Here is a 27,644-nt window from a genome sequence, read left to right as displayed (position 1 = left end):
AAACTCGATAAAAGGGACTTTTGCCGGGCTCCCATTTAGAAGACGCGAATGCCTATAAGGGCTGTCTTAATTCCAAGTGTTGGCGTATTTTTTTTTTTTAAAAGTGACGAAGCCACGGCACCTTATCTCTCCTCACCAGGCTCAGCTCTTCGACTTCAATACTATCTGGCAGTTGTCAGATTCCAACAGCATTTGATGGATAAGTACAAAGCGGAGGATCTTGACGATGTGAAAAATGAAGTGTGAAGAAGGTCACTTGAGCCCCGTACTTCGATTTAATGAAAACCGTGGAGTTTAATGCTCTTTGATGGAGAGACATTTGGTGGGGACAGGGAGGGAGAGACAAGGGGAGAGGAGGCCTCGGGTGTCAGAGGACCTGGGTTCTAATCCTGGCTCTGCCACTTTTCTGCTCCCTCACCTTGGGCAAGTCACCTCACTGGGCCTCTGTCTGACTTATTTATTCATTCATTCATTCGGTAGTATTTATTGAGCGCTTACTATGTACAGAGCACTGTACTAAGCGCTTGGAAGGCAACAGATAGGAGCAGTCCCTGCCCATTGACGGGCCTACGGTCTGATTATTTATATTAATGTCCGTCTCCCCTTCTAGACTGGAAGCTCACTGTGGGTGGGGGAATGTGTCTGTTGTTGTACTGTCTTCCCCCAAGCGCTTAATACAGGGCTCTGCACACAGTAAGCGCTCAATAAATACGATTGCCTACAGCCAGTTCACAATCTAGAGGGGGAGACAGATAATAAAAGAGATTTCTGATTGATCAGTGGTGTTTACTGAGCGCCTACTGTATGAACGCTGTACTAAGCATCTGGGAGAGGACAGTTGAACAATTAAAGGAACACGTTCCCTGCTCACGACGAGTTTACAGTCTCGAGGGGGAGACGGATATTAAAAGAAATTACCGATCGATCAGTGCTTTTATTAAGCACTTACTGTGTGCAGAGCACTGTATTCAGTGGTTGAGAGAGTACAGCAGGACAACACGACGTTACGGCGTGCGGCGCACTGTGCGAAGCGACTGGGGGGAGGATAATGAGTTCTAATCCCGCCTCCGCCACTTATCAGCCGTGTAACTTTGGGCGAGTCGCTTCACTTCTCTGTGCCTCAGTTCCCTCATCTGGCAAATGGGGATGAAGACTGTGAGCCCCACGTGGGACAACCTGATTACCTTGTATCCCCCCCCCCCCCCCAGTGCTTAAAACAGTGCTTGGCACATAGTAAGCGCTTGACAAATACCCCGATTGTACTGTGGACAGGGTACTAAACGGTTGGGAGAATACAGTATAGCAATAAAAGCAGCTTACGATCTAGAGGGGGAGACGGACCTTTTAAGAGAGGACTGTTCAAACAGTGGTATTTATTGGGCGCTTACTTGCGGGTAGGGCAGTCTGGGAGAGTAGCGTCTTGCACAGACGCGTCCCGGGGCAAGTCACCTCACTCCTCTGCGCCTCGGTTCCCTCCTCCCTGACGTGGGGCCGGAGACGGGCGAGCCCCGCGTGGGACGGGGACCGTGTCCGACCCGATGGGCCGGCGTCTGCCCCGGCGCTCCGGACGGCGCCCGGCACGGAGCGAGCGCGTAACGAATACCCTCGCTCTTGTTGTCGTTCCGGCAGGGCGGTGCAAGGGTCGCTCTCCCCGGCCCCCAGCGAGCCGACGGCGGAGACCCCCGCGGAGGAGGAGGGGGAGCGGCTCCCGCGGAGGGGCGACCGCCCGGCGCCGGCCCCGCGGTCCCGGAGGCGGGCGGCCGATGGGTCCGGTCACCGGGATGACCCCCGACGGGAGCGCCGAGACGCCCGGGGCCGAGAAGGCGGCGGGCCTGAGCCAGGCGGACGGGGCGGGCGGCCCCCCCGAGGCCCTGGCCGCCCCCCGGCCCCGGCCCGGCCCGCCGGCCAGCGCCTGCCCGGACGAGGAGCTGACCAACCTGAACTGGCTGCACGAGAGCTCCAACCTGCTGACCGACCTGAGCCTCGGCAGCGCCGGCCTGTCCCTGGTGGGCCCGCTGGACGGCCCGCCCGACGGCCCCGAGGGCCCCGTCCCGCCCCGCTCGCCCGGCCCCGGGACCAGGTCGCCCACCGCCAAGCCCCCCTACTCCTTCAGCCTGCTCATCTACATGGCCATCGAGAACTCGGCCAGCAAGTGCTTGCCCGTCAAGGAGATCTACAGCTGGATCGTGGAGCGCTTCCCCTACTTCGGCACGGCGCCCACGGGCTGGAAGAACTCCGTCCGCCACAACCTCTCCCTCAACAAGTGCTTCCGGAAGGTGGAGCGGAGCCGCGGCAAGGTCAGGGGGCGGCGGGAGGGAGGGTCCGGCCGGGCGTCCCCGTCCCCGCTCGGCCGCTCGACCCCCGAGGCCTCGCTCCCTCCGTCGCTCGTGCTTACCGCGAGCGCTCACCGTCTGCGGGGCGCCGCACGACTCGGGTCGTTAATTGAGAGTGGCGTTCGGGCGGCGCTCGCTGCGTGCCAAGCACTGTTAATCATGTCGGTATTCGTTAAGCGCTTACTATGTGCCGAGCGCCGTTCTCAGCGCTGGGGTGGACACGGGGGAATCAGGTCGTCCCACGCGGGGCTCACGGTCTTCATCCCCATTTTACAGATGAGGTCCCTGAGGCCCAGAGAAGCGAAGTGACTCGCCCACAGCCCCACAGCTGACAAGTGGCGGAGCTGGGATTCGAACTCGGGACCCCTGACTCCGAAGCCCAGGCTCTTTCCACCGAGCCACGCTGCTTCTCTGCTTCGCTGTTCTAAGCGCCGGGGTCATCGGGTTGTCCCGCGTGGGGCTCCCGGTCTCCATCCCCGTTTTAAAGCCGAGGGAGCGGGGGCCCAGAGGGGTGAAGCGACTTGCCCAAGGTCCCGCAGCAGACGGGGGCCGGAGCCGGGATTGGAACCCACATCCTCTGACTCCCGAGCCCGGGCTCTCGCCACTGGGCCGTGCTCCTTACCTCCGCGCGGAGCGCCACGTACGGTTCGTCGGTTCGGTCGTACTTCTTGAGCGCCTACCGTGGGCAGAGCACTGTACTAGTCATTCGCTTGTGTTTACTGAACGAACGCTTACTGTGTGCAGAGCACTGCACAGTTCATTCGGGTGTATTTATTGAGCGCTAACTGCGTGCAGAGCACTGTGCTATTCATTCGATCGTATTTATTGAGCGCCAACTGCGTGCAGAGCACTGTGCTATTCATTCGATCGTATTTATTGAGCGCTTACTGTGGGTAGAGCGCTGTACTAAGCCTGTAAACAATAAACACACATTCCCTGCCCACAAAAAGCTTCCAGTTTAGAGCAGGGACAGACATTAATATCAGTAATGGTCGGTGCCAGGCTCTGTGCCGAGCGCTGGGGTAGATCCAAGCCAGTACTGATAATAAAGGTATTTGCTAAGCGCGCACTATGTGCTAAGCTCTGTTCCGAGGGCCGGGATGACGATGTTGGTATTTGTTAAGCGCTTACTATGTGCCGAGCACCGTTCTGAGCGCTGGGGTAGACACAGGGGAATCGGGTCGTCCCACGTGGGGCTCACGGTCTTAACCCCCATTTTACAGATGAGGTAACTGAGGCACAGAGAAGTGAAGTGACTCGCCCAAAGTCCCACAGCTGACAAGTGGCCGAGCCGGGATTCGAACCCATGAACTCTGACTCCGAAGCCCGTGCTCCTTCCACTGAGCCAGATGCGAGGCCATCGGGTCCACGGGGGGCTCGGGAGGAAGAGCGGGGATTGGCCCCATTTTCCAGATGAGGGAACTGAGGCGCAGAGCAGTGAAGTGACTCGGCCAAGGCCGCGCCGCGGGCGAGAGACAGAGTCAGTGTAGAACCCGGGTCCTCCGCTCATTCCGCCCGGCCCCGGGACATCGGCGTAGGGAAATGGGAATTTCTGCTTCCGGGTTGGAGAATTTTAGATCCCCGGTGAAGAAAAGTGCCACGGAAGCACCGGTTTCAGCAATAATTGCATTGAGCTGGCGGGCTTCTGGGGGGTGGGTTTTATTTTTATTTTTGAAACCGGGACGTTTCGAAACGCCGGGTCCGGGTCGCTGCGGCGCCTCTGAATCCTCGACCCCGTTGCCTCACGGGGCCCGTCTGGGCGGAGGCCGAGCGAGGCCGAGGCGGCCCCGGCGGGGTGACGGGAAAGACCGGCTCGGCCGCGGCCCCGGGGAGGGGGGCGGCGGGGAGAAGCGGCGCCTCCCGCTCGGACCCGAGATCCGGGGGAGGCCGCCCCAGGTTCCAGGACGACGGCGGCGTGAGGAATCCGCCGGATTGCGGTGTAGACCGGGGCGGAGGTGATCCGCCGGACCGCAGTGTAGACCTCAGTCGATCCCCTGGGTCGCGGGGTAGACCGGGACGCAGGTGATCCGATGGATTGCGGCGTGGACCGCGGCGTGGGTGAGCCGCCGGGCTGCGGTGTGGACCGGGCCGGAGGTGATCCGCCGGACCGCGGTGTAGACCGGGGCCTTAGTTGAGCCCCCGGGTTGTGGGGTAGACCAGGACGCGGGTGATCCGCCGGATCGCGGTGTAGACCGGGGTGATCCGCTGGATAGTGGTGGACCGGGGCGGAGGCGCGGCTCGGTGGAAAGAGGCCGGGCTTGGGAGTCAGAGGTCATGGGTTCTAAACCCGGCTCGGCCACCTGTCAGCTGGGTGACTGTGGGCGAGTCACTTGACTTCTCTGGGCCTCAGTGACCTCCTCTGTCAAATGGGGATAGAGACTGCGGGCCCCACGTGGGACAACCCGATGACCCCGTATCTCCCCCAGCGCTTAGAACGGTGCTCTGCACGTAGTGAGCGCTTAACAAATACCAACATTAGTATTAGAGAAGCCGCGTGGCTCAGTGGAAAGGGCCCGGGCTTGGGAGTCAGAGGTCATGGGTTCGAATCCCTGCTCCGCCACTTGTCAGCTGGGTGACTGTGGGCAAATCACTTCACTTCTCTGGGCCTCAGTGACTTCATCTGGAAAATGGGGTTGAAGACTGTGAGCCCCACGGTGTACAACCTGATAACCTTGTTTCTACCCCAGCGTTTAGAACGGTGATTGGCACATAGTAAGCGCTTAACAGATCCCCTTATTATTAGTGTTATCCCAGCGCTTAGAACAGGGCTTGGCACATAGTGAGCGCTTAACAAATCCCCATATTATTAGTGTTATCCCAGCGCTTCGAACAGGGCTTGGCACATAGTGAGCGCTTAACAAATACCGTTATTTTATCGTTATCCCAGCGCTTCGAACAGGGCTTGGCACATAGTGAGCGCTAAACAAATCCCGCTGTTATTAGTTTTATCCCAGCGCTTAGAACAGGGTTTGGCACATAGTAAGCGCTTAACAAATACCGTTATTTTATTGTTATCCCAGCACTCCGAACAGGGCTTGGCACATAGTAAGCGCTTAACAAATCCCGCTATTATTAGTTTCATCCCAGCCCTTAGAACAGGGCTTGGCACATAGTAAGCGCTTAACAAATCCCATTATTATTAGTGTTATCCCAGTGCTTAGAACAGGGCTTGGCACCTGGTAAGCGCTTAACAAATACCGTTATTATTGTCATCCCAGCGCTTAGAATAGGACTTGGCATATAGTGAGCGCTTAACGACTGTCGTTATTATTATTACGTAGAAAGGACCGATTATTTTTTTCGTCCCCTTTGTTTCTTCAGTCCTGGCCTCACGTCTCTGAGGAAAGAGCGGCCGGATCGGGGCGGGGAGGGGGGACGAGAGGACCCGTCCGCGTTTGGATCGCTAAAGAGCGGCCGTGGAGTATCGCCAGAGCCGAAACGGGATGCCCCCGCAGTGGGAAATCGCGTCTTGAAGGGGCGGCTGAGGGCCGGAGGCCGGGTTTCCATGGCAGCCTTTCCCTCCGCTCGCCCGGGCCTCGAGCCGCCAGAAACCTGAGAGGAAGGGACGCGTCGGCCCGTCCGAAGGAGCGCGGAGGCGCCTCCGCCGTCCTCCGATCCCTCCTCCGTCTCCCCGGGGGATGCGAGAACATCTCTGGGGCTCCGGGGAGGGAGACTTCATTCCTTCATTCTTCCTGTCGTATTTATTGAGCGCTTACTCTGTGCAGAGCACTGGATTAATAATAATAATAATAATGTCGGTATTTGTTAAGCCCTGTTCTCAGCGCCGGGGGAGATACGGGGTGATCAGGTTGTCCCACGGGAGGCTCACAGTCTTCATCCCCATTTTGCAGATGAGGGAACTGAGGCGCCGAGAAGTGAAGTGACTCGCCCACAGTCACCCAGCTGACAAGTGGCCGAGCCGGGATTAGAACCCATGACCTCTGACTCCCAAGCCTGGGCCCTTTCCGCTGAGCCACGCTGCTTCTCTACATTAAGCGCGTGGAAAGCACAATTGGGCAACAAATGATAACGGTAATAATAACGATGGTACTCGTTAAGCGCTTACTACGTGCCAAGCACCGTTCTAAGCGCTGGGGTCGATACAAGGTGATCGGGCTGTCCCGCGTGGGGCTCGTGGTCTTCACCCCCATTTTCCAGATGAGGTCACTGAGGCACAGAGAAGTGAGGCGGCTCGCCCGAGGCCACCCAGCAGACAAGTGGCGCATCCGGGATTCGAACCCGCGACCTCTGAGTCCCAGGCCCGGCCTCTTTCCACATCTGCAGAGAGACAATCCCTACCCGACAACGGTCTCACAGCCTAGAAGGGGGGAGACAGACGACATTCCTTCATCCGTCCATTCAGTCGTATTTATTGAGCGCTAACTGTGTGCGGAGCACTGTACTAAGCGCTTGGAAAGTCAGTTGGGCAACAGGTAGAGACCATCCCTACCCGACAACGGGCCCGCAGCCCCCCGCTTGTCAGCTGTGTGGCTTTGGGCACCTCGCTTAACTTCTCTGTGCCTCAGTTCCCTCCTCTGTCAAATGGGGATGAAGACTGTGAGCCCCACGTGGGACGACCTGATTACACTGTTGCCCCCCCAGCGCTTAGAACAGTGCTCGGCACGTCGTAAGCACTTACCAAATACCGTCAGTAGTAGTATCATTAGGAGTCGCAACAAAACACGGGGAGTCGGGCCTCAGTAGCGTCGATGTGAATGAATAGAATTAGAGATCTGTGCACATCATTAATAAAAGAAATAGAATGATAAATAAGAATATTTATAACCGAGTGGTGCCGGGGACGGGGGGAGAGCAGCGGGAGGGAGTCGGGGCGGCGGAGGGGAGGAGAGGAGGAAAAGGGGGGCTCGGCCTGGGACGGGTTAGTCAGGGGAAGCTAAACTCGCGAAGCACAAGAGGAACTTGCTTGTAATGGAAACAGGAAACGCACGTCAGGGCTCTTTTTCGCTCAGTAGGTTGCATTTTTGAAGTTATCGTCTGGCCTTTTTTCTCTTCCTTCTCCTTCGTAGAAAATGTCGGCCATTAGGCCGCTTCGAAAGGGAAGCGTTTGCCCTCGCAGCTTCCCGCACTGACGCTCTCCGTTTGTCGACGACGTGTGGCCCGGCCTCCGTGTCAGCTAATCCCTTAAATGTGAACGGTGTCGTCCCTTAATAATAATAATAATAATAATAATATTAAAAATGTGGGTCGTTTCCACATAATAATGATAGGTAAAATAATGAAAATAACTAAAATGACTATTATTTGGGGAAAGGACCCGTATTTTTACAGTCCCCTTTGTTTGAATTGTCCATTCCAAGCGCTGAATTGTCCATTCCAAGCGCTTAGTACGGTGCTCTGCACGTGGTAAGCGCTCAGTAAATACTATTGAACGAATGAATGAATGTTACTTCAGTCCTGGCCTAATGATGCTGAGGAAATAGTCTGGTTCAGGGACGTACAACTGTCATCCTAATAATAATAATAATAATAATAATAATTGGGGTATTTAATTATGATATTTAAGTGCTTACTATGTGCCAAGCATTCATTCATTCAATCGTATTTATTGAGCGCTTACTATGATGATGATGAGGGCATTTGTTAAGCGTTTACTATGTACAAAGCACTGTTCTAAGCGCTGGGGGGATCCAAGGTTGTCCCCCGTGGGGCTCACAGTTTTAATCCCCGTTTGACAGATGAGGTCACTGAGGCACCGAGAAGTGAAGTGACTTGCCCAAAGTCACCCAGAGGACAGGTGGAGGGGCCGGGATTAGAACCCACGACCTCCGACTCCCAAGCCCGGGCTCTTTCCACTGAGCCACGCTGCTTCTCAATGTGAAACGTTACGGGCCGGCGGGCGAGGGAAGCCGGGCAGACGGAAGGCCCCGGGACCCCCTTCTGATTCCCTAAGAGCGAATCAGTTCCCCAGACGCGAACCCGGGCTGGGGAAAGACCCGAGTGCGATTTCCCGGAGGAGCCGGTAGCCCCGGCCCGTGGTGAGGGAGCCTCGACTCGTGAAAGAAATCCGGGCCTGGGCGTCAGAAGACCTGGGTTCTCGTCCCAGCTCTGCCTCTCTCCTGCTGAGGGACTGTCAGCTGTGTGACTGTGGGCAAGTCACTTAACTTCTCCGTGCCTCAGTTCCCTCATCTGTAAAATGGGGATTAAAACTGTGAGCCCCACGTGGGACGACCTGATTCCCCTGTGTTTACCCCAGCGCTTAGAACAGTGCTCTGCACATAGTAAGCGCTTAACAAGTACCAACTGTGGGCGGTCATTTAATAATAATAATGTCGGTATTTGTTAAGCGCCTACTATGTGCCCAGCACATGGTAACCTCATCTGTAAAATGGGGATGAAGACTGTGAGCCCCAGGTGGGACAACCTGATGACCCTCTGTCTCCCCCAGCACTTAGAACAGTGCTTGGCATAAAGTGAGCGCTTACAAATACCATGATGATGATGATTATTATATCATATTGAGATATCTAGTATATCTTAGATCTATGATATGAAATTTTATCATGATAACATAATGATATTAATGATATCGTTATTATTAGAGAAGCAGCGTGGCTCAGTGGAAAGAGCCCGGGCTGGGGAGCCAGAGGATGCGGGTTCTAGTCCCGGCCCCGCCACCTGTCTGCCGGGTGACCCTGGGCAAGCCGCTTCACTTCTCTGTGCCTCAGTCACCTCATCTGTAAAAATGGGGATTAAACCCGTGAGCCCCACGGGGGCCAACCTGATTGGGCTTGCATCTACCCCGGCGCTTGGCCTGGCACATAGTAAGCGCTTAAATACCATAATTATTGATTATTATTAACGGGAAGCCATGGGGCCCGGCCTTCCCCGACCGTCCCCTTCTCCGTCTCCCTTCCGAGTCACCCCGGGACTTGGATCTGCCCCCTTCATCCACCCCGCCCTCAGCCCCACGGCACCTAGGTCCGTATCTGTCACTTATTAATTTTTATTATCGCCACCCCGGCAGGCGGGCTGGGCCTCGGAGACGCTCTTGCATAACAGCGGTCGGTCCACCCACCGAGGTGCGGTCCGACCCCTCCTCTGGGCCCTCCGCCTTGGGGAGGACGTATTGAAGTTACGTATTTAAGTAATTAATACCATCCCCGTACGTCCAACCGGCTAGAAGTGTTTCCCTCCTTCCTTCAGTCGTATTTATCGAGCGCCTCCTGTGTACCGAGCCCTTGGAAAGTACAGTCCGGCGACGGAGAGAGACCATCCTTGCCCACCGGGCGCTCACGGTCTAGAAGGGGGGGGAGGCAGACATCGAAACGAGTAAACAGGCCTCGAGGGCATCGGTGTAAATCGATAGGATTGTAGATATCGATACAGGCGAACGGGCATTAATAGAAGCAGAATTATTCATTCAATAGTATTTATTGAGCGCTTACTACACTGTACTAAGCGCTCGGAATGGACTAATCGGGACAATTATGGATACGGACGTATATAAACGAGTGCCGTGGGGCGGGGAGGGGGCAGAGGGAGCCAGTCGGGGCCACGGCAGGGGCGGGGAAGCTGAGGGAGAGGACGACTTAGTCTGGGAAGGCTTCCCGGAGGGGACGGGCCTCCGGTAAGGCTCGGAAGGGCGGGGAGGGACAGTGACTGTCTGGCGGGTTGTCGGCGCCGAGCGGGAGGCCGACGGGCTTTTGTGGGACCCCTCTGGTCGGAGCACAGCAGCCGTTCATTCATTCAGTAGTATTTATTGAGCGCTTACTGTGTGCAGAGCACTGGACTAAGCGCTTGGAATGCACGGTTCGGCAACAATGCTCCCCCACCCCGTCCCCAACTCCACCTTTACCCCCTCGGACTTCCTTCGCCCGTCCCCGCGATGGGACTAGTCTCCGTGGCCGTAAAAAGCCCATCCTCTGCGGCGTCTAATTAAGTCGGCAAGGACGAGGTTATAATAAATACCCTATGAAATGAAGTGGAGCACCCATGTTCTCAATATAAGCCGTCGTCACCCTTCCGCCACTGGGCGCCTCTCGCTTACGCGGTCGTCGGACCCTCGTTCGGGGGCCCGAAATAGGCAGCCCGGAGACCTGCTCTTCCGCGTGCCGTCCGTGTCTGCTGGCTTTCGCTCATCCGATCGTATTTATCAAGCGCTCACCGTGTGCAGAGCGCCGTACTAAGCGCTTGGGAGGGTCCGTTCGGCAGTGAAGAGTGACGGTCCCTCCCCGCAATGAGCTCACAGTCTGAGGAGGGGGAGGAAGATACAGAGAAACAGACATCGATATAAATAAGTAAAGTGACCGATAATAATAACGTTGGTGTTTGTTAGGCGCTTACTATGTGCAGAGCACCGGTCTAAGCGCTGGGGGAGATACGGGGTCATCAGGTTGTGACGCTCACAGTTAATCCCCCTTTTCCAGATGAGGGAACCGAGGCCCAGAGAAGCGAAGTGACTCGCCCACAGTCACCCAGCTGACAAGTGGCGGAGCCGGGATTCGAACTCATGACCTCCGACTCCCAAGCCCGGGCTCTTTCCACTGAGCCGCGTTGAACAAATGCCATTAGTCCTGGGATTGTCGTCGGCATTAACGCGGGCTGTCTGTCGGGTCACAGGTGAACGGGAAGGGTTCCTTATGGTGCGTGGATCCGGAGTATAAACCCAACCTCATCCAGGCTCTGAAGAAGCAGCCTTTCCCGTCGGCGTTTGCATTTTATACCCCGCCGGCGTCTCCGGAAAGGTAAGAGCGGCACCGGGCGAGCGGGAGGGAGGGGGTCCGCCCCATCCCTCCGATAATAAGAACCGTGCTATTTATGAAGCGCTTCCTACGTGCCGGCCGCTCTGCCGGGCGCTGGGGTACGAGCGGATGGGGTTGGACGCCGTCCCCGTCCCACGGGGGGCTCAGGGTCTCCGTCCCCATTTGACGGACGCGGGAACTCCGAGGCCCAGGGAGGTGAAGCGACTCGCCCACGGTCACTCAGCAGGCGTGCGGTGGGGCCGGGATTAGAACCCGTCACCCCCTGACGCCCGGGCTCTTATAATAATAATGTTGGTATCTGTTAAGCGCTCCCTAGGTGCCGAGCACCGTTCTGAGCGCTGGGGGAGATACGGGGTCGTCAGGTTGTCCCACGTGGGGCTCACACACTTTTAATCCCCATTTTCCAGATGAGGGAACTGGGGCCCAGAGAAGTGAAGTGACTCGCCCACAGTCCCACAGGTGACAAGGGGCAGAGCCGGGCGTCGAACTCATGACCTCTGACTGCCAAGCCCGGGCGCTTTCCACCGAGCCGCGCTGCCTCTCCACTAGCCGCTAGGCCGTGCTGCTTCTCGAGACCGTCACCTCGTGGTGGCAGGGAGCGCGGCTGCCCATTCTGCTAGATGGCCCTCTCCCGAGCGCTTAGTACAGTGCTTTGCACACGGCGCGCGCTCAGTAAATACCATCGATTGATCGAGCCCTGTGGGATCGCGGGCTCGCACCTGGCTGATTAAACGGGGCGAAAAGGACGCGAGTCCGATGGAGGGGGCGGTAAAAGTCCTTTTTTAAAAGGGTCTAGCTCGAGTATGGCTGAATTTGGTGAGGGCCAGAGACAGAGGGTGTAATTTTTTTATTTCTAACGGTATTAAGCGCTTACTGTGTGCCAGGCCCCGTACTGAGAGATTCAAGCTTCTCAGGTTGGACTATAGTCCAGGCTCACAGGTGAGGCAACTGAGGCCCAGGGAATAATAATAATAACGTTGGCATCTGTTAAGCGCTTCCTATGTGCCGAGCCCTGTTCTAAGCGCTGGGGAGAGACAGGGTCATCAGGTTGTTCATTCATTCCTTCATTCAGTAGTATTTATTGAGCGCTTACTAGGTGCACAGCACTGTACTAAGCGCTTGGAATGAACACGTGAGGCTCACGGGCTTCATCCCCATTTTTCAGATGAGGTCACTGAGGCCCAGAGAAGTGAAGTGACTTGCCCACAGTCACACAGCTAAGCGGCGGAGTCGGGATTCGAACCCATGACCTCCGACTCCCAAGCCCGGGCTCTTTCCACTGAGCCACGCGTGGCGCTTTATATCCCTAATATATTTGTATTAATTTCTGTCTCCACCTCACCGGAAGCTCGCTGTGGGTAGGGTATGTGTCTGTTATATTGTTAGATTGTACTCGTCCAAGCTCTTAGTACAGTGTTCCGCCCACAGTGAGCGCTCAATAAATATAATTGATCGATTGGTTGATTCACTAGATGCTAGAGGAGGGTGTGATGCAGGTAGAAGAAGCGGTCCGTACCTTCGGAGTTGTTAGTCTGGCCGGGGAGACGGGCCCCGAAGGAAATTTCCGACCGTCCGAAGGATGACCCCGGCTTTAATGCCGACTCTGCCGCTTAATAATAATAATAATAATAATGTTGGTATCTGTTACGCGCTCGCTATGTGCCGAGCACCGTTCTAAGCGCTGGGGTGGATACAGGGGAATCAGGTTATAATAATAATGCTGTCGGTATTTGTTAAGCGCTCGCTCTGTGCCGAGCACCGTTCTAAGCGCTGGGGGAGATACGGGGTCATCGGGTCGTCCCGCGTGAGGCTCGCGGTTAATCCCCATTTTCCAGATGAGGTCAGTGAGGCACAGAGAACTGACTTGCCCACAGTCACCCAGTTGGCAAGTGGCGGAGCCGGGATCCGAACCCATGACCTCGGACTCCCAAGCCCGGGTTCTTTCCACTGAGCCACGCTGCTCGTCGGCCGGGTGCCCTCGGGCAAGTCATTTAACTTCTCCGTGCCTCAGTTACCTCACCCGTCCAACGGGGATTCAGAGGGTGAGCCCCGTGTGGGGCGTGGACCGTGTCCCACCTGATTAGCGAAGCCGCGCGGCTCAGTGGCAGGAGCCCGGAGTCAGAGGTCGTGGGTTCTAATCCCGGCTCCGCCGCTTGTCAGCCGGGTGACCCTGGGCGAGTCACTTCACTTCTCTGGGCCTCGGCGACCTCATCCGGAAAAGGGGGATGAAGCCTGGGAGCCCCACGTGGGACCACCTGATGACCCCGTATCCCCTCCAGCGCTCAGAACAGTGCTCGGCACGTAGCGAGCGCTTAACAAATCCCAACATTATCATCATTACCAGGCTGTATCTACGCCGGCTCTCCGTACGGTGCCCGGCACGTAGTGGGCGCTTAAGAAGTACCGCTTTTTTTAAAAAAAAAAAGGTCGGGGGGGGTGGGGTTGGGGTTCGGGAATTACCGCTTCTGCAGGAGGCCGCACCCGTGAGCTTTGGCGTGGCAGTTGGGAAGATCGGAGGTGATCCGGGGAAGTCTCCCTGGAGGCGGCGGGCCTGAAAGAAAAGCCCGATGGTGTTTGGCTGCCGGCTCACCGTCGTCGTTTAGAGAAGCGGCTTGGCTCGGTGGAGAGAGCCCGGGCTTGGGAGTCAGAGGTCATGGGTTCGAATCCCAGCTCTGCCACTTGTCAGCCGGGTGACTGGGCAAGTCACTTCACTTCTCTGGGCCTCAGTTACCTGCGTGGCTCAGTGGAAAGAGCGTGGGCTTGGGAGTCAGAGGTCATGGGTTCTAATCCCGGCTCTGCCGCTAGTCAGCCGTGTGACCTTGGGCAAGTCACTTAACTGCTCTGTGCCTCAGTTACCTCATCTGTCCAATGGGGATTAAAAAAAAAGAAACGGTGAGCCCCACGTGGGACGACCTGATCACCTTGTATCCCCCCCGGCGCTTAGAACAGTGCTCTGCACCTAGTAAGCGCTTACCAAATGCCACCATTATTATTATTATTACCTCGTCTGTCAAATGGGGATGAACCGTGAGCCTCACGTGGGACGACTTGATGACCCTTTATCTGCCCCAGCGCTTAGGGCGGTGCTCGGCGCCTAGTAAGCGCTTAACAAATACCCAGTTATTCTCGTTCCTTCCAGCAGCTCATCGCCTCCTCACTTCCTAACGTCCACGCTGAAGCGGAACCAGGGACGGACGCTCAAAGGTAGGCGGGAGAACCTGCACGCCGCCCCCTTCCCTTCCCTCTCCCCCGTCCCTCCTGGGCATCTCTGTGCCTCGGTTACCTCGTCTGTGAAATGGGGATTAAGAATCCCAACCCGCGGGCGCAACGGGAAGGGGAGGGGCAGAGCTCCGTCGGTCGGAGAGCCGGGGGCCCGGGTCCCCGGCGGCGGGGTTCAGCGGAAAGAGCCGGGACTGGGGAGTCAGAGGACGTGGGTTCCGATCCCGGTTCCGCCCCTCGTCTGCTGGGTGGCCCCGGGCAAGCCGCTTCGCCTCTCTGGGCCTCGGTCACCCCGTACGTTAAATGGGGATTAACGCCGTGAGCCCCACGAGGACCGACGTGATCGCTCCGCATCCACCCCAGCGCCTAGAAGAGTGCTTGGCGCACAGTAAGCGCTTAAAAACGCCATCGTTCTGCTTCTCATCCCAGTTGCGTCCCCCGCCAGCTGCGTGACTTTAGGTTAGTCGCCCCGGTGGGCGGCCGAAGGCACACCGCTCCCCTCGCCCCCCCCCCCCCCCGCGTTAGGATGAGATCTCCATCCCCCGTCGCGGTCGATCTGTCGTCCACCAAGTTGTAGCGCGGTACTCTCCCAACGCTTAGCACGGCGCTCCGCGCTCGGGAAATACGATCAGGCTGACCGCCTGTGGGTCGCGAGGCGGCGGGCCCGGCGGGGCCGTGGCGGGGCGGACGGGGGGTGGGAGCGGCCCGAGGTGCGTTGCCGGAAGCGCGATGGGAAGGGAAGCCCGTCTCCGGCGCCAACACTCCGCCAACCTCTCCGTTCCCCACGGCCGCTTCACCGGGGAAATAAACTAGGTCATGGGTTCGGGTCCCGGCTCTGCCCTTTGTCAGCTGGGTTGGTATTTGTTAAGCGCTTACCATGTGCCGAGCACTGTTCTAAGCGCTGGGGTAGTCACAGGGGAATCAGGTGGTCCCACGTGGGGCTCGGTCTTAATCCCCGTTTTACAGATGAGGTAACTGAGGCACAGAGAAGTGAAGTGACTTGCCCAAAGTCACACAGCCGACAGGTGGCCGAGCCGGGATTCGAACCCGTGAACTCTGACTCCAAAGCCCGGGCTCTTTCCACTGAGCCACGTTGCCTCTCACAGCTGGGTGACTGTGGGCAAGTCACTTCACTTCTCTGTGCCTCAGTGACCTCATCTGTAAAATGGGGACTAACTGTGAGCCTCACGTGGGACGACCCGATGACCCTGTATCCACCCCAGCGCTTAGAACGGTGCTCGGCACACAGTAGGCGCTTAACAAATACCGACATTATTATTATCGTTATCAATAAACTGTTTTCCCGGCCAGCGGCCCTCACCTTTTCCTCCCCGTAGATCCACGGGTTTCTTTCGTTCGTTCGTTCTGATGGAGTTTGTTCCGGGCTACTAGGAGCCGGACACTGTACTAAGCGCTGAGGCAGATGATAATGGTGGTATTTGTTAAGCGCTTACTATGTGCAGAGCCCTGTTCTAAGCGCTGGGGGAGATACAGGTTGTCCCACGTGAGGCTCACAGTCTCGATCCTCATTTTACCAATGAGGTAACCGAGGCCCAGAGAAGCGAAGCGACTCGCCCACGGTCACCCAGCTGACGGGTGGCGGAGCCGGGACTCGAACCCGTGACCTCTGACTGCAAAGCCCGGGCTCTTTCCACCGAGCCACGCCGTTTCTCTGATAGAGACCTCTGATCGGTCCGGACACGGTCCGTGCCCCACCTGGGGCTCACGGTCTTCGGGAGGGAACCGAGGCCCGGGGAAGCGACTCGCCCGAGGTCACGCGGCCGCCAAGGGGCCGGGATTAGAACTCGGGTCCCTCGGGTCCCAGGCCCGGGCTGTAGCCTCTCGGCCACGCTGCCGGCAGAGGGAGCGGGGGGGACTACGTCCGCAGAGGCGTCGCGGCGGTTGCCGAGATTCACGGGGCCCGAAGGAGCCCTCGGCAGCCCCCCCGGCCCGCCGCCGAGCAGGTGCCGGCTATTAAAACCGGGCCGTCCCGACGCGTTTTCGGTTCGGGGCAAGGGGCGGTTCTTCGGTTTGATCTTTAAATGCCGAGACAGGTGGGACGCCACAAATAGATGTGGGAAGCAAAGGCGGTCAAGGGAATATCGGCCACATCCCCACCCCGCGCTCTCCCCGCCCGCCTCGAGTAACCCGAGAATCCACCACCTGTTGGGTTGAAGGGGGCACACGGCGAATCACCTCGCGTCCGGGAATCCAAAATTCCTGCCCGGGGAAAGCCCGGAGGCGGGGCGGATCCTGAAAACCCGAGGACCCAGAAATTATTAATCATCGTAATCATCGTGGTACCTGTTAAGCGCTTCCTGTGTGCCAGGGACTGTACTGAGCGCTGGGGTAGAGAAGCAGCGTGGCTCAGTGGAGAGAGCCCGGGCTTGAGAGTCAGAGGTCACGGGTTCTAATCCCGGCTCCGCCGCTTGCCAGCTGTGTGACTTGGGGCAAGACACTTCACTTCTCTGGGCCTCGGTTGCCTCGTCTGTCAAATGGGGATGAAGACTGTGAGCCCCACGTGGGACAGGCTGATCACCTCGTATCTCCCCCAGCGCTTAGTGCAGTGCTTTGCACATAGTACGCGCTTAACCAATACCACCATTATCATTATTATTACAAGCAGATCGGGTCGGACACGATCCTCGTCCCAGGTGGGGCTCGCGGTCTCACATGGGAAGCAGCGTGGCTCAGTGGAAAGAGCCCGGGCTTCGGAGTCGAAGGTCATGGGTTCGACTTCCGACTCTGCCACCTGTCAGCCGTGTGACCGTGGGCGGGTGACTTAGCTTCTCTGTGCCTCAGCTACCTCATCTGTAAAACGGGGATTAACTGTGAGCCCCACGTGGGACGACCCGATTGACCCTGTATCTACCCCAGCGCTTGGAACAGTGCTCTGCACAGAGTAAGCGCTTAACAGATACCGATATTATTATTATTATCCCCCATATTGCAGATGAGGGAACTGAGGCACGGAGAAGTGAAGCGACTCGGCTAAAGCTCCGCCGGTGGCGGAGCCGGGATTAGAACCCGTGACCTCGTGACTCCCAGGCCCGGGCTCTCTCCACTACGCCACGCTGCTTCTCACGCCGAGCAGCGTGCGTGGCCTAGTGGTTAGAGCCCGGGCCTGGCAGTCGGAAGGACCCGGTGCCTTCTGATCCCATCTGTCGGGCAAGTCACTTGGCTTCTCCGGGCCTCAGTTCCCTCGTCTGTTAAATGGGGGTTAGGACCGTGAGTCCCAGGTGGGACGTGGTCTGTGTCCGACCCGATTAGCTCGTGTCCGCTCCGGCGCTTAGAACGGTGCCTGGCACATAGTGAGCGCTTAACAGATACCACTTTATAAAAAAAAAAAATGCCGGCCTTCAGTGCCAGCAAGGACCGATGTCTGGAGAGAAGGGGGTCGTCGGGTAGGGGTTAGGATCGTCCGACTTCTGGGAGAGCTAAAAGGGAGAGTTAAAACGGTTTCGTCCCCCTCCCCACCCCAGGCCGTCGGCAAATAATAATGATAGTGTTGGTATTTGGTGCTTACTACGTGCAGGGCACCGTTCAAAGCGCTGGAGGAGATACAGGGTCATCAGGTGGTCCCACGTGAGGCTCACAGTTTTAATCCCCATTTGACAGATGAGGGAACTGAGGCCCAGAGAAGTGCAGTGACTCGCCCACAGTCCCCCGGCTGACAAGCGGCGGAGCCGGCATTCGAACCCGTGACCTCCGACTCCCGAGCCCGGGCTCATTCCACTGAGCCGCGCTGCTTCTCTAGTAATGGGGTCTCCGTGGCTCCTTGCCCACCTCCCGGCAGGGGAGAGGGTAGGGTTGTTTTTGGAGATTTTGCCCGTTCCCGGCATTCCTTCCCGGGGCCCGCCAAGTCCCGACCCCCCCTGGGGTGGGGGGGGTGGGGGGGGCGTGTGCCACCCCGACTTCCTCCTCCGGGGTCCGGGCCGACCTCGGTCGGGAGGGTTGGCGGGGCTGGCTTGGGTGGGGCCGCCGTGGAGATCCCGGTCCCGTCATCCGGAGGGAGGAGCGGCCGCCGCTTTCGGGAAAGGGAAGAGCCTCGCCTTCGGACGATTAAAAAAAAAAAAGGTATTTATTGAGCGCTTACTTAATAATAATAATAATAATGTTGGTATTAAGCGCTTACTATGTGCAGAGCACTGTTCTAAGCGCTGGGGTAGATACAGGGTCATCGGGTTGTCCCCCGTGAGGCTCCCAGTCTTCACCCCCATTTTACAGATGAGGGAACTGAGGCACAGAGAAGTTAAGCAGCGTGGCTTAGCGGGTAGAGCCCGGCCTGGGAGTCAGAAGGACCTGGGTTCTGACCCCGGCCCTGCCCCGTGTCTTCCGCGTGACCTAGACGCACCTCGCGCACGTGTGCATTCCGCAGCGCAGCCTGCCGGATAGAGCCCGGGACCTGGGTTCCAATGCCGGCTCTGCCCCGTGTCTTCTGCGTGACCTGGGGCGAGTCACTTAAGTTCTCTGTGCCTCGGTTCGCTCGTCTCTAAAATGGGGATGAAGCCTGCGAGCCCCACGTGGGATACCTGATTACCTCGTATCTCCCCCAGCGCTTAGAACAGCGCTTGGCACATAGTATGCGCTTGGCAGATGCCATCGTCATTATTCCTCTTCTGCGCGACCTTGGGCGAGTCACTCAACCTGGCTGGGCTTCAGTTGCCTCGGCTGTAAAATGGGGATGAAGACTGTGAGCCCCATGTGGGACAGGGACTGTGTTCAACCTGATTAATCTGTATCTCCCCCAGCGCTTAGAACAGTGCTTGGCATAGAGCGCTTAACGAATGTCATCATTATTATTATTATTATTATTATTATTATTATACCAGACACTCTTCTGAGCAACGGAGTAGATGATGAGATAATCAGGTAAGGGACAGTTATCCCAGGTGGGTCTCCCGATCTCAGTCGGAGGGAAGCAGCGTGGCCTAGTGGAAAGAGCTTGAGCCTGGGAGAGGACCTGGGTTCTAATCCGGGCCCTGCCGATCGCTTGCCGTGTGACTGTGGGCGAGCCACTTCACTCCTCTGAGCCTCGGTCTCCTCACCTGTAAAATGGGGATTCGACACCAGTTCCTCCTCGGACCGTGAGCCCCACGTGGGGCGGGAACCGCGTCCGACGTAATTATCTTGTCCTCACCCCGGCACTTAGGACGCCGTTTGACCGCGATTGTGTTGGACCGTAGCCCCTAAACCCGTTGCGGGCAGGGACTGTGTCCGTTACAGTGCTCACCTGTCCTCCCCCAAGCACGTAGCCCAGTGCTCCGCACCCAGTAAGCGCTCGGCAGATGCCTTCGTCTGACCGACGGGTCCGTCTGGGGTCCAGACGACGAAATCTCCGTGGTCCGACGAAGCCCGGTCTGATTCTCGTCGGTCCAAACTCTCCGCGGCCCGGACGGCCGGATTCCCGAGGCCTCTCCGGCTTTTCCCCCACCCCGACGGGGTGACTTGGTATTTTTTTTAAACCCCCCTTCTCCCCTCCTCAACGTTTTTCTGACTCTCCGCTCCCACGTGGAAGGCGTTGAAGAGCGGGGAAGCCGCAGCCTCGATCCGTAATCGCCCCCCCCCCGGAGCGACCTCTCTTGATTTGAAGTCATCGGACGTCTCTCGGTTTCGGTTTCCCGGGCCCGGATCTGACGCCAGCCCACTCTATTCTTTTATATATATCTATATTTTTATAAGCTGGCCACTTCTTGAAGCGGGAGCTACCGCTTAGCCCGGAGGAGCGCGTAACGCAAGTGTATAAACAGCCAACGCCGAGCGCGGCCCGGTGGCTCTTGAGCTCTCGGAGCCCATTACTAATGTGAAGTCTCCATTCCAGCTAATTGTTTCGCTCTTCTTAGAGGACCGGGCTCTTCGGTGATTTATGACCCTTTTCCGCGCGGAGCCTCGGTTATAATTCCGACTAAAAGCAGCCCCGTCGGGCTGAGCTGTTTGCTTTCGGTGATGGATCCAACTTACTACTTAAATCTGCGCGCTTCGTGTCTCCCGTCCCCTTCTCCTTCCGCTTATCGTCGGGGCGACGCAGTCGATCTTGGGTGCAAAACGGCATTTTGGGCCTGGGAAAGGCGCACGATTCATTCAAGGCGAGCTCTGAATGACTCTTCTGTGTCCGTTGTTCTTACTATTCTTACGACTGTTATTATGCGAAGCACTTACTACGTAACAAGCACTTTTCTGAGGGCTGGGAGAATGAATAATGACGTTCGGTCATTCAGTCCTATTTATCGAGCGCTTACCGTGCGCGGAGCACGGGTCGAAGCCCTTGGCGTGGACAGTTTGGTAACAGAGACGACCCCTGCCCACCGACGGGCTCATAATAACAATCATTACTATGGTTATTATCATAATAATGGAAGCAGTGTGGCCCGGTGGAAAGATCCCGGGCTTGGGAGTCAGAGGGCGTGGGTTCGAATGCCGGCTCTGCCACTTGTCAGCTGTGTGACTGTGGGCGAGTCACTTCACTTCTCTGGGCCTCAGTTCCCTCATCTGTAAAATGGGGACGAAGACCGGGAGCCTCACGTGGGACAACCCGATGACCCTGTATCTCCCCCAGCGCTTAGAACGGTGCTCTGCACATAGTAAGCGCTTAACAAATACCAACATTATTATTATTATTATTATTAATAATAGTCTCGGGCACGTTACTTCACTTCTCTGTGCCTCGGTAATCTCACCCATAAAATGGGGACCGAGACTGGGAGCCCCACATGGGACAGGGGACTGCGTCCAACCGATTTGGTTGCTTCCACCCCAGTGCTCAGTACAGTGCCCGGGCACATAGTAAGTGCTTAAACGCCATCATTATTATTATTATCATTATAATTCTCACAGTCTACGTAGGAGGGGGAGCAGGCGTGGAACCTCCCCCCATTTTACTGTTGAGGAAACTGAGTCCCGGAGAAGTGAAGCGACTTGTCCAGAGTCACCCAGCAAGCAGTTGGCAGAGCGGGGATTAGAACCCGGGTCTTCTGACTCCCAGGTCCGGACCCTTTCCGCCGGGCCAGGCCGCTTCTCGGCTCTACGAGGCGTGCGGACCGAATCTCTTTAGGGAAGGAGAACCCTGCTCTGTGTTACCTTCAGAATTTCTCTTCTCCCGGGCCTCAAGCGCCCCAAGTTTTTAAAAGAAAAGCATGAGATGGGGCCTCCGACGGCCCGGTCCGTCCGCGCTCCCGAGCGGAAATGAGGCGGGGTGACTCGGTGGGGCTGCCTGCTGTTGTTCAGCACGGTGCCTGGCACGTCGTAAGCGCTTAACAAATACCGCAGTTGTTATTACGAAGAACGTCCGCCCGCGGAGGGTGAGGGCCGTCGGGTACGGGTGCTGTCTGACCCAGCCCTATTTTCATTTATTCCTTTATTTTTGAATAGTGCCGGTTAAGCGCTTACTATGTGCCGGGCACCGTGCTAAGCACTGGGGTGGATATGAGCTAATCGGGATAGACACGTGGTCCCCTCACCCTCCTTTCAAGGCCTTGTCGAAGGCCCGTCTCCTCCAAGAGGCCTTCCCCGACCGCACCCTCCTTTCCTCTTCTCCCGCTCCCTTCTGCGTCGCCCGGATTTGCTCCTTTTATTCATCCCCCCTCCCGGCCCCGCGCCACTTATGCCCATATCTCTCTCATTTCTTTATTTATATTCCCGCCCGTCTCCCCCTCTAGACCGTGAACCCGTGGTGGGCAGGGAATGTGTCGTCACGTCATTCTCTCCCAAGCGCTTAGTTCAGCGCTCTGCACACAGTAAGCGCTCGAGAAGTACCGTCGACCGCCTTTAAGGGACCTTTTTTTCACTCGTTTCTCTCCCGAGCTCAAAGATCCCGATCTCAGATCCTTTCCCCCTCTCTTCAGAGTCCGGTTTCGACACCCCCGCTGCTTTTTCTTTGTTCCTTTCTCCCCCGAGTTCAAAAGATCCGGTCCCGTCTCCTTTCCCTCTCTCTCCAGCGTCAGGGTTCGCCACCACCGCTGCGCTGATACCGTGCAGCTCATCCCCCCCGATTTTTTGTCTGTTTCTCTCCCGATTTCAAAAAATCCGTCTCATCTCATTCCCCTCTCTTTTCAGAGTCCGATTTCGACGCCGCCGCTGCGATGATGCTGTTAAATTCTTCCATCGAGCAAGGGATTTTGGACTGTAAGCACACACGATCCTTCGTCCCCGACGGGAGCCGGGGTTTGTCAGTCCGTCAGTGGTATTTATTAAGCGCTTACTATGTGCCGGGCACCGTACTGAGCAACGGCAGGCGGCCCCTTCGAGTCTCCCCCCTCAGTTCTGCTTGGGAGCTCGGACGGACCGGGATGTCGGACGCCCCGTTTCGTGCTTTTGTTTAAAAACCTGGGGGGGGGGGGGGGGGGGGTTGAGGCCCGGAAGCTCATCGTGGGCAGGGAACGCGTCTGTTTATTGTTAGGCCGTACTCCCCCAAGCGCTTAGGACAGTGCTCTGCCCATAGGAAGCGCTCAGTAAATACAACTGAACGAACGGATGACTAAACGCGGTGCAGTGGAACCGGCAAGGTTCGTCCCCTGGCCACGAGGAGCCCAGCAGATCTGGGGCAGAGTGACTTTCGTCTCTGGGAGACGGAGCTGGCATCAGTCAGTCAGTCGGTGGTATTTAGTGAGCGCTCACGGTGTGCAGAGCACTGTACTGAGCGCCAGGGAGAGGACGATAGAAAACAGACCCAATCCAAGGAACTCACAGTCTCGAGGCTTTTGGGCGGCTTCTTTCCTCATGGTTTCGCCCCGGGGTGGGCTGCCAAACGTGACCGTTTATATTGTTGGTCCTCTCCCGGACGCTTAGTACGGTGCCCCGCACGCAGTGAGCGCTCCATAAAATGCCACCGATAGGTTGAAATCAGCTGCAGAGCAGCTGAGGCACAGAAGACCCTTAAAATGCTCCTGTCAGAGCCGACTCCTTCTCCAATCACTAAATTATTAACCACACTCCTAGAGAGGAAGGTCGGTCAATCGATTGCACTTGGGATTTTGCGAGCGACTTTCCGAGGAGCCGCAGCGTGGCCCGATCGGTCGGTGGTGTTTCTTGAGCGCCCACTCTGTGCGGAGCACCGTACTGAGCGCTAGGGAGAGGACGACAGAAAACAGACCCAGTCCAGCGAACTCAGTGTCGAGGCTTTGGGGCGGCTTCTTTCCTCGTCGCGTCCCCCCCGGGGTGGGCTGCCGAATGTGACTGTTTATAGCGTTCGTCCTCTCCCGGACGCTCAGTACAGTGCCCCGCAGGCAGTGAGCGCTCCATGATAATAACGTTGGCATTCGTTAAGCGCTTACTCTGTGCAGAGCACCGTTCTAAGCGCCGGGGGAGATACGGGGTCATCGGCTCGTCCCACGTGAGGCTCCCAGTTAATCCCCCTTTTCCGGATGAGGTCACTGAGGCCCAGAGAAGTGAAGCGACTCGCCCACAGTCACCCGGCTGACGAGTGGCAGAGGCGGGATTCGAACCCATGACCTCTGACTCCCAAGCCCGGGCTCTTTCCACCGAGCCACGCTGCGCTTCCATAAAATACCACTGCTAGGTCGAAATCAGCTGCGGAGCTCTCGCTTTTAATCCCCGTTTCCCGGATGAGGTAAGAGAGACCCGGAGAAGTGAAGCGACCGGCCCGAGGCCACACAGCCGACGAGCGGAGGAGCCGGGATCAGAACCCGCCTCCTCCGACTCCCGAGCCCGGGCGCTTGGCGCGGAGCCACGCCCAAGCTCCCCGGGGGCGGGGAACGTGCCTGTCGATCAGTGCCGCGGCCTCCCCCGGCCGCCTAGTACGGTGCCGTGGGCGCCCAGTGGGTAGGATCGAACGTTTGACCCTCCTCCGCAGGCGAGAAGCCCCCGCCCGCCAAGGCGGCCCCGCCCAAGAAGAGGAGCCACGGGGGCGGCGCCTCCGGCCCCCCGCCCGCGGCGCGGCCCCGCGACGGCGACTGCCCGGAGGGTCCCGGCGGCGGCCCCCAGGAGGACCACAACTACAGCGCCAGCGCCGCCGTGCCCGGCCCGGCCGCCCCGCCCGGAGACGGCAGCGACGGCTTCCGCGGCGGCGACGACGAGGAGGACGACGAGGAGGAGGACGGGGAGGACTACCGCGGCGGCCCCCCGGCCGCCGGGCGGGCCCCCCGCCCGTGCCCGCGGAGGTCCGGCCCGGGCCCCGGGCGGAGCGGGAAGCGGGCCCGCGGGGAGGGCGGCCAGGAGATCGACGAGGAGCTGAAGGAGGCGGCCGGCTCGCTGCTCCACCTCGCCGGCATCCGCACCTGCCTCCTAAGTACTGCCAAGGCCCGCAGCCAGAAGCAGCGGAGAAAATAGGGCGGGGGGCGGGCGGGGGGGACCGGGGGCGCCGGGACGGGGGAGACCTCCGCGGTCATCGCTCCTTCCCCGCGCCCCGCGCGGGGCAATACCCTTCTCCTCTCGAGGCCCCCCGGGGGGGAGATCAAAGCCATAACGGGCCCCTTAGCTTTGGGGAGGGAGGGGGCGGGGCGCGCGAAGATGGGGTGCTGATTACACTTGGGATTCCTCCCCTCCCCTTCCTCCCCCCGCCCCGACGTTTTACGTTATTTTCGGGTCCGTTTAAATCACTGCCGAGGGAAGGTTCCCTTCGCGATCCCGAGTCCGACGGACGCCCGTCGGCCGGAAAGCCGGGCCTCCCCCCTTCCGCCCCTTCCTCCCCGGAACGCGAGCCGGGCCGCCCGCCCTCGGGGCCGGGGGCCGCGCTCCGCCTCCTTTCTCTTCTCACTGCCCAGCGGACGGACGGGAAACGGGGCCGGCTCGGGGCGAGGCCCCGTCTCCCTCCCCTCCCTCCGTTTCCCCCCTGACTCCACCCGCCGGGGTAAAGCGGGGTCAGGGGGTGAGGGTTCTCGGGACTCGCTCCGTCGGGCCGAAGCGGCGCGCGTTCGGTCGGCGTCGGGAGGATCCGGGACGGGAGAGGTCCTTCTCCCCGGTCGACGGGCCGGATGGAGTTAGGTCCCTTCCCCGTGTCCCTCGTCTCCCCGGGACGGCCCCGGCCCCGGAGCGGCGGGTTCGGCCGGGGATTCCGCCCCTCGGCGTCGCCGGGGGACCCGGTCCCTCGCGGAGGTGTCGGGCGGGCCTCGCGCCGGCCCCCGGGCGCTAAGGAGAGCTCTCGACTCTCTCCCCGCCGGGGTCCTAGCCGGAGCGAAGCCGGACCGAGGACGGAAGGGCTTTGCCGCGGGAAACGGCGGGAGGGAGTTTGGGAGCGAGGCCGCGGAGGGGAGAGGTCTGGACGCCGACCCGAGCGGGCCAGAGGGTGACCCGGCACGGCGGGGAGCGGGGCTCGGCCCGCACGGAGACCTCCCTTCGGGTCCCCGGTCGCCGGGCCGGCCGGGCCCGGGGCGGACCGGAGCTGAGGGCTTAGCGACGGCGGGTCTCGCCGACGCGGGCTCCGGCCGGCGCGGCCTCCCGTCCCCCCGCCTCGGACGGCGTTCCTGTCTTCCTTTTCGGATCGATTCCCGGGGCCCGAGGGTGCGGCCGGAGGCGCCCCCCCGTCGCGGAGGCGACGGTGGGACGCCCAAGTGGCCGGGGAGAACCCTCCCCGCGCTCCGTCGGCGGGGGAGAAGGCGGCGAACGGCCCCGAGCGCCATTCTTTGGCGAAAGCCCTGGGCCCGGCGGGCCGCCGGAGGCCGTGGAGGGCGCTGATAAGATAGGCGTGGCGCGAGCCAAATAGCCAACCGGCCCCCAGAGCACGTAGCGACCCGGCATACGCCGGAAGAGCCTCGGCTCGGAGCAGCCGGCTAGGGGGCCGGCGCGGTGCGTTGCGCGTGACTCCGGGCTGGGGAGCCGCGGAGAAGACCGGGCATCCTCTCAGCGCCCACCGCCGGGGTCCCTCTTGACTCTCCGCGGTGACCGTCGATCCCCTCGCCGGGCAGATCCGACCCGCCGACGGATCCTACGCCCCCTTCCCGGGGCCGAAGGCAAAGCCCCACGGCCCTCGGGGCCGGCGGGGAAAGCGAGGGGCCCGTCTCCGCCCTCCGTCCCCACACAAGAATCCGCCGCCGCGTTTTTCGACCCGGCGCCACTCATCCCAGGGAGAGGCTCTTTTGTATATAGTTTAACCTAGTGACTATTATTTTTTCCCCTTTCCTGGGGGCCGGGGGGGAGGGGACGCTTTCCGTGACACGATGTACAGGGTCGGTATCGGACGGTCTGTACAAATCCGGGTTTCTCAACGGACCGGGAGGTCCGTTCGAATCCGGTTTTTTAATTGGTTTTTTTTTTTAAGAGGGGAGGAAGCTTCCGGGAGGGGAGCGGGGTGAGGGGTGGGCAAGGGAAAGGTCGGAGAAGACGGGGGAGAAGAGCGGGCAGAGCGACGGGAGTCCCCACGGCACGCTTTTTTGCTTCCAAGAAACGTCACGGCCCCTCTCCGGCCCCTCTCGGGGCCGGCTCCGCCCCGGCGGCGTGGAGATCTACCGGCCGCGTTCGTCCGCCTCGCGCCCGCCGTCCTTCCCGGTTCTTTTCCTCCCGCCTGCTCGACTGCCATTTTTTACCTTCCGTTGTGATCACCGTACGTTTCTTAATCAACTACAGTGCTTAATTTAAAAGTATTACGTTGCCATCCTCGCGATCCCAAACCGTCGATGATTGCCAATTCATCGGAACTGTTATTTATTCGGAGCAGAAAGTGGGAGGAAGCTTTCTGATCGGAGCATTTTTGAGTCCTTGACCCAGATCCCTTCTCTCTAGTCTCTCCCCTGGCAGCGCGGAGGCCGGGGGGGTCGTCTGAGCGGCCAGCGGAGATCTGACCGGGTACGGTTGTACCTCTCTTCGGTTCCACGTCTCTGGCTCGTTTTCAAGACAACTTACAGATATTTAGTTTTTGTATCTAATCTCTGTTAATTAAGATGTTTATAAAGTTTATTTTTACCAAAGATATGCAATTCGTTATGAGAAAGTATTGCAAAAAATAAAATTGGTTTTATAACAGCCGGGCCTCTCCTCCCGTGACTCGCGGTGGGGTTCGGCGAGAGTTTTCCGGCGCCGAGAGTCACCCGGAGCCTGGCTTTCCTCCCGGTTCCCAGCTCGGGAGGAGGGTTGGGGGTTGGTTGGAAACCCGGGATCGGGTTGAGCCTTATTATCATTAAGAATAATAATAACAGCAACAATAAATGATGGCATTTGTTAAGCTTACCTAGAGAAAAATAATAATAATAATAATAATAATGTTGGTATTTGCTAAGCACTTACCGTGTGCAGAGCACCGTTCTAAGCGCTGGGGGAGATACAGGGGAATCGGGTCGTCCCACGTGAGGCTCACGGTCTTCATCCCCATTTTCCGGATGAGGTAACTGAGGCACCGAGAAGTGAAGTGACTGGCCCACGGTCACCCAGCTGACAAGGGGCAGAGCCGGGATTCGAACCCAGGACCTCTGACTCCCAAGCC

General features: G+C 58.6%; 1 protein-coding gene across 1 annotated transcript; it reads left to right on the top strand.

Annotated features, from left to right (window-relative positions):
- FOXN2 (forkhead box N2) lies at positions 1 to 27,187 on the top strand. Its single transcript, XM_039913009.1, has 6 exons — positions 1 to 251; positions 1,630 to 2,297; positions 10,914 to 11,038; positions 14,196 to 14,260; positions 22,328 to 22,396; positions 24,084 to 27,187. The coding sequence occupies exons 1-6, from the start codon at positions 236 to 238 to the stop codon at positions 24,557 to 24,559; spliced, it is 1,419 nt and encodes a 472-aa protein (XP_039768943.1). The 5' UTR covers positions 1 to 235; the 3' UTR covers positions 24,560 to 27,187.
- Positions 27,188 to 27,644: the final 457 nt, after the last annotated feature.

Source organism: Ornithorhynchus anatinus, chromosome 9 (assembly GCF_004115215.2).
Source record: "Ornithorhynchus anatinus isolate Pmale09 chromosome 9, mOrnAna1.pri.v4, whole genome shotgun sequence".
NCBI classification, from domain to species: Eukaryota; Metazoa; Chordata; class Mammalia; order Monotremata; family Ornithorhynchidae; genus Ornithorhynchus; species Ornithorhynchus anatinus.
Note: the sequence above shows the minus strand (reverse complement) of the source record. Positions and strands in the feature narration are given on the sequence as shown.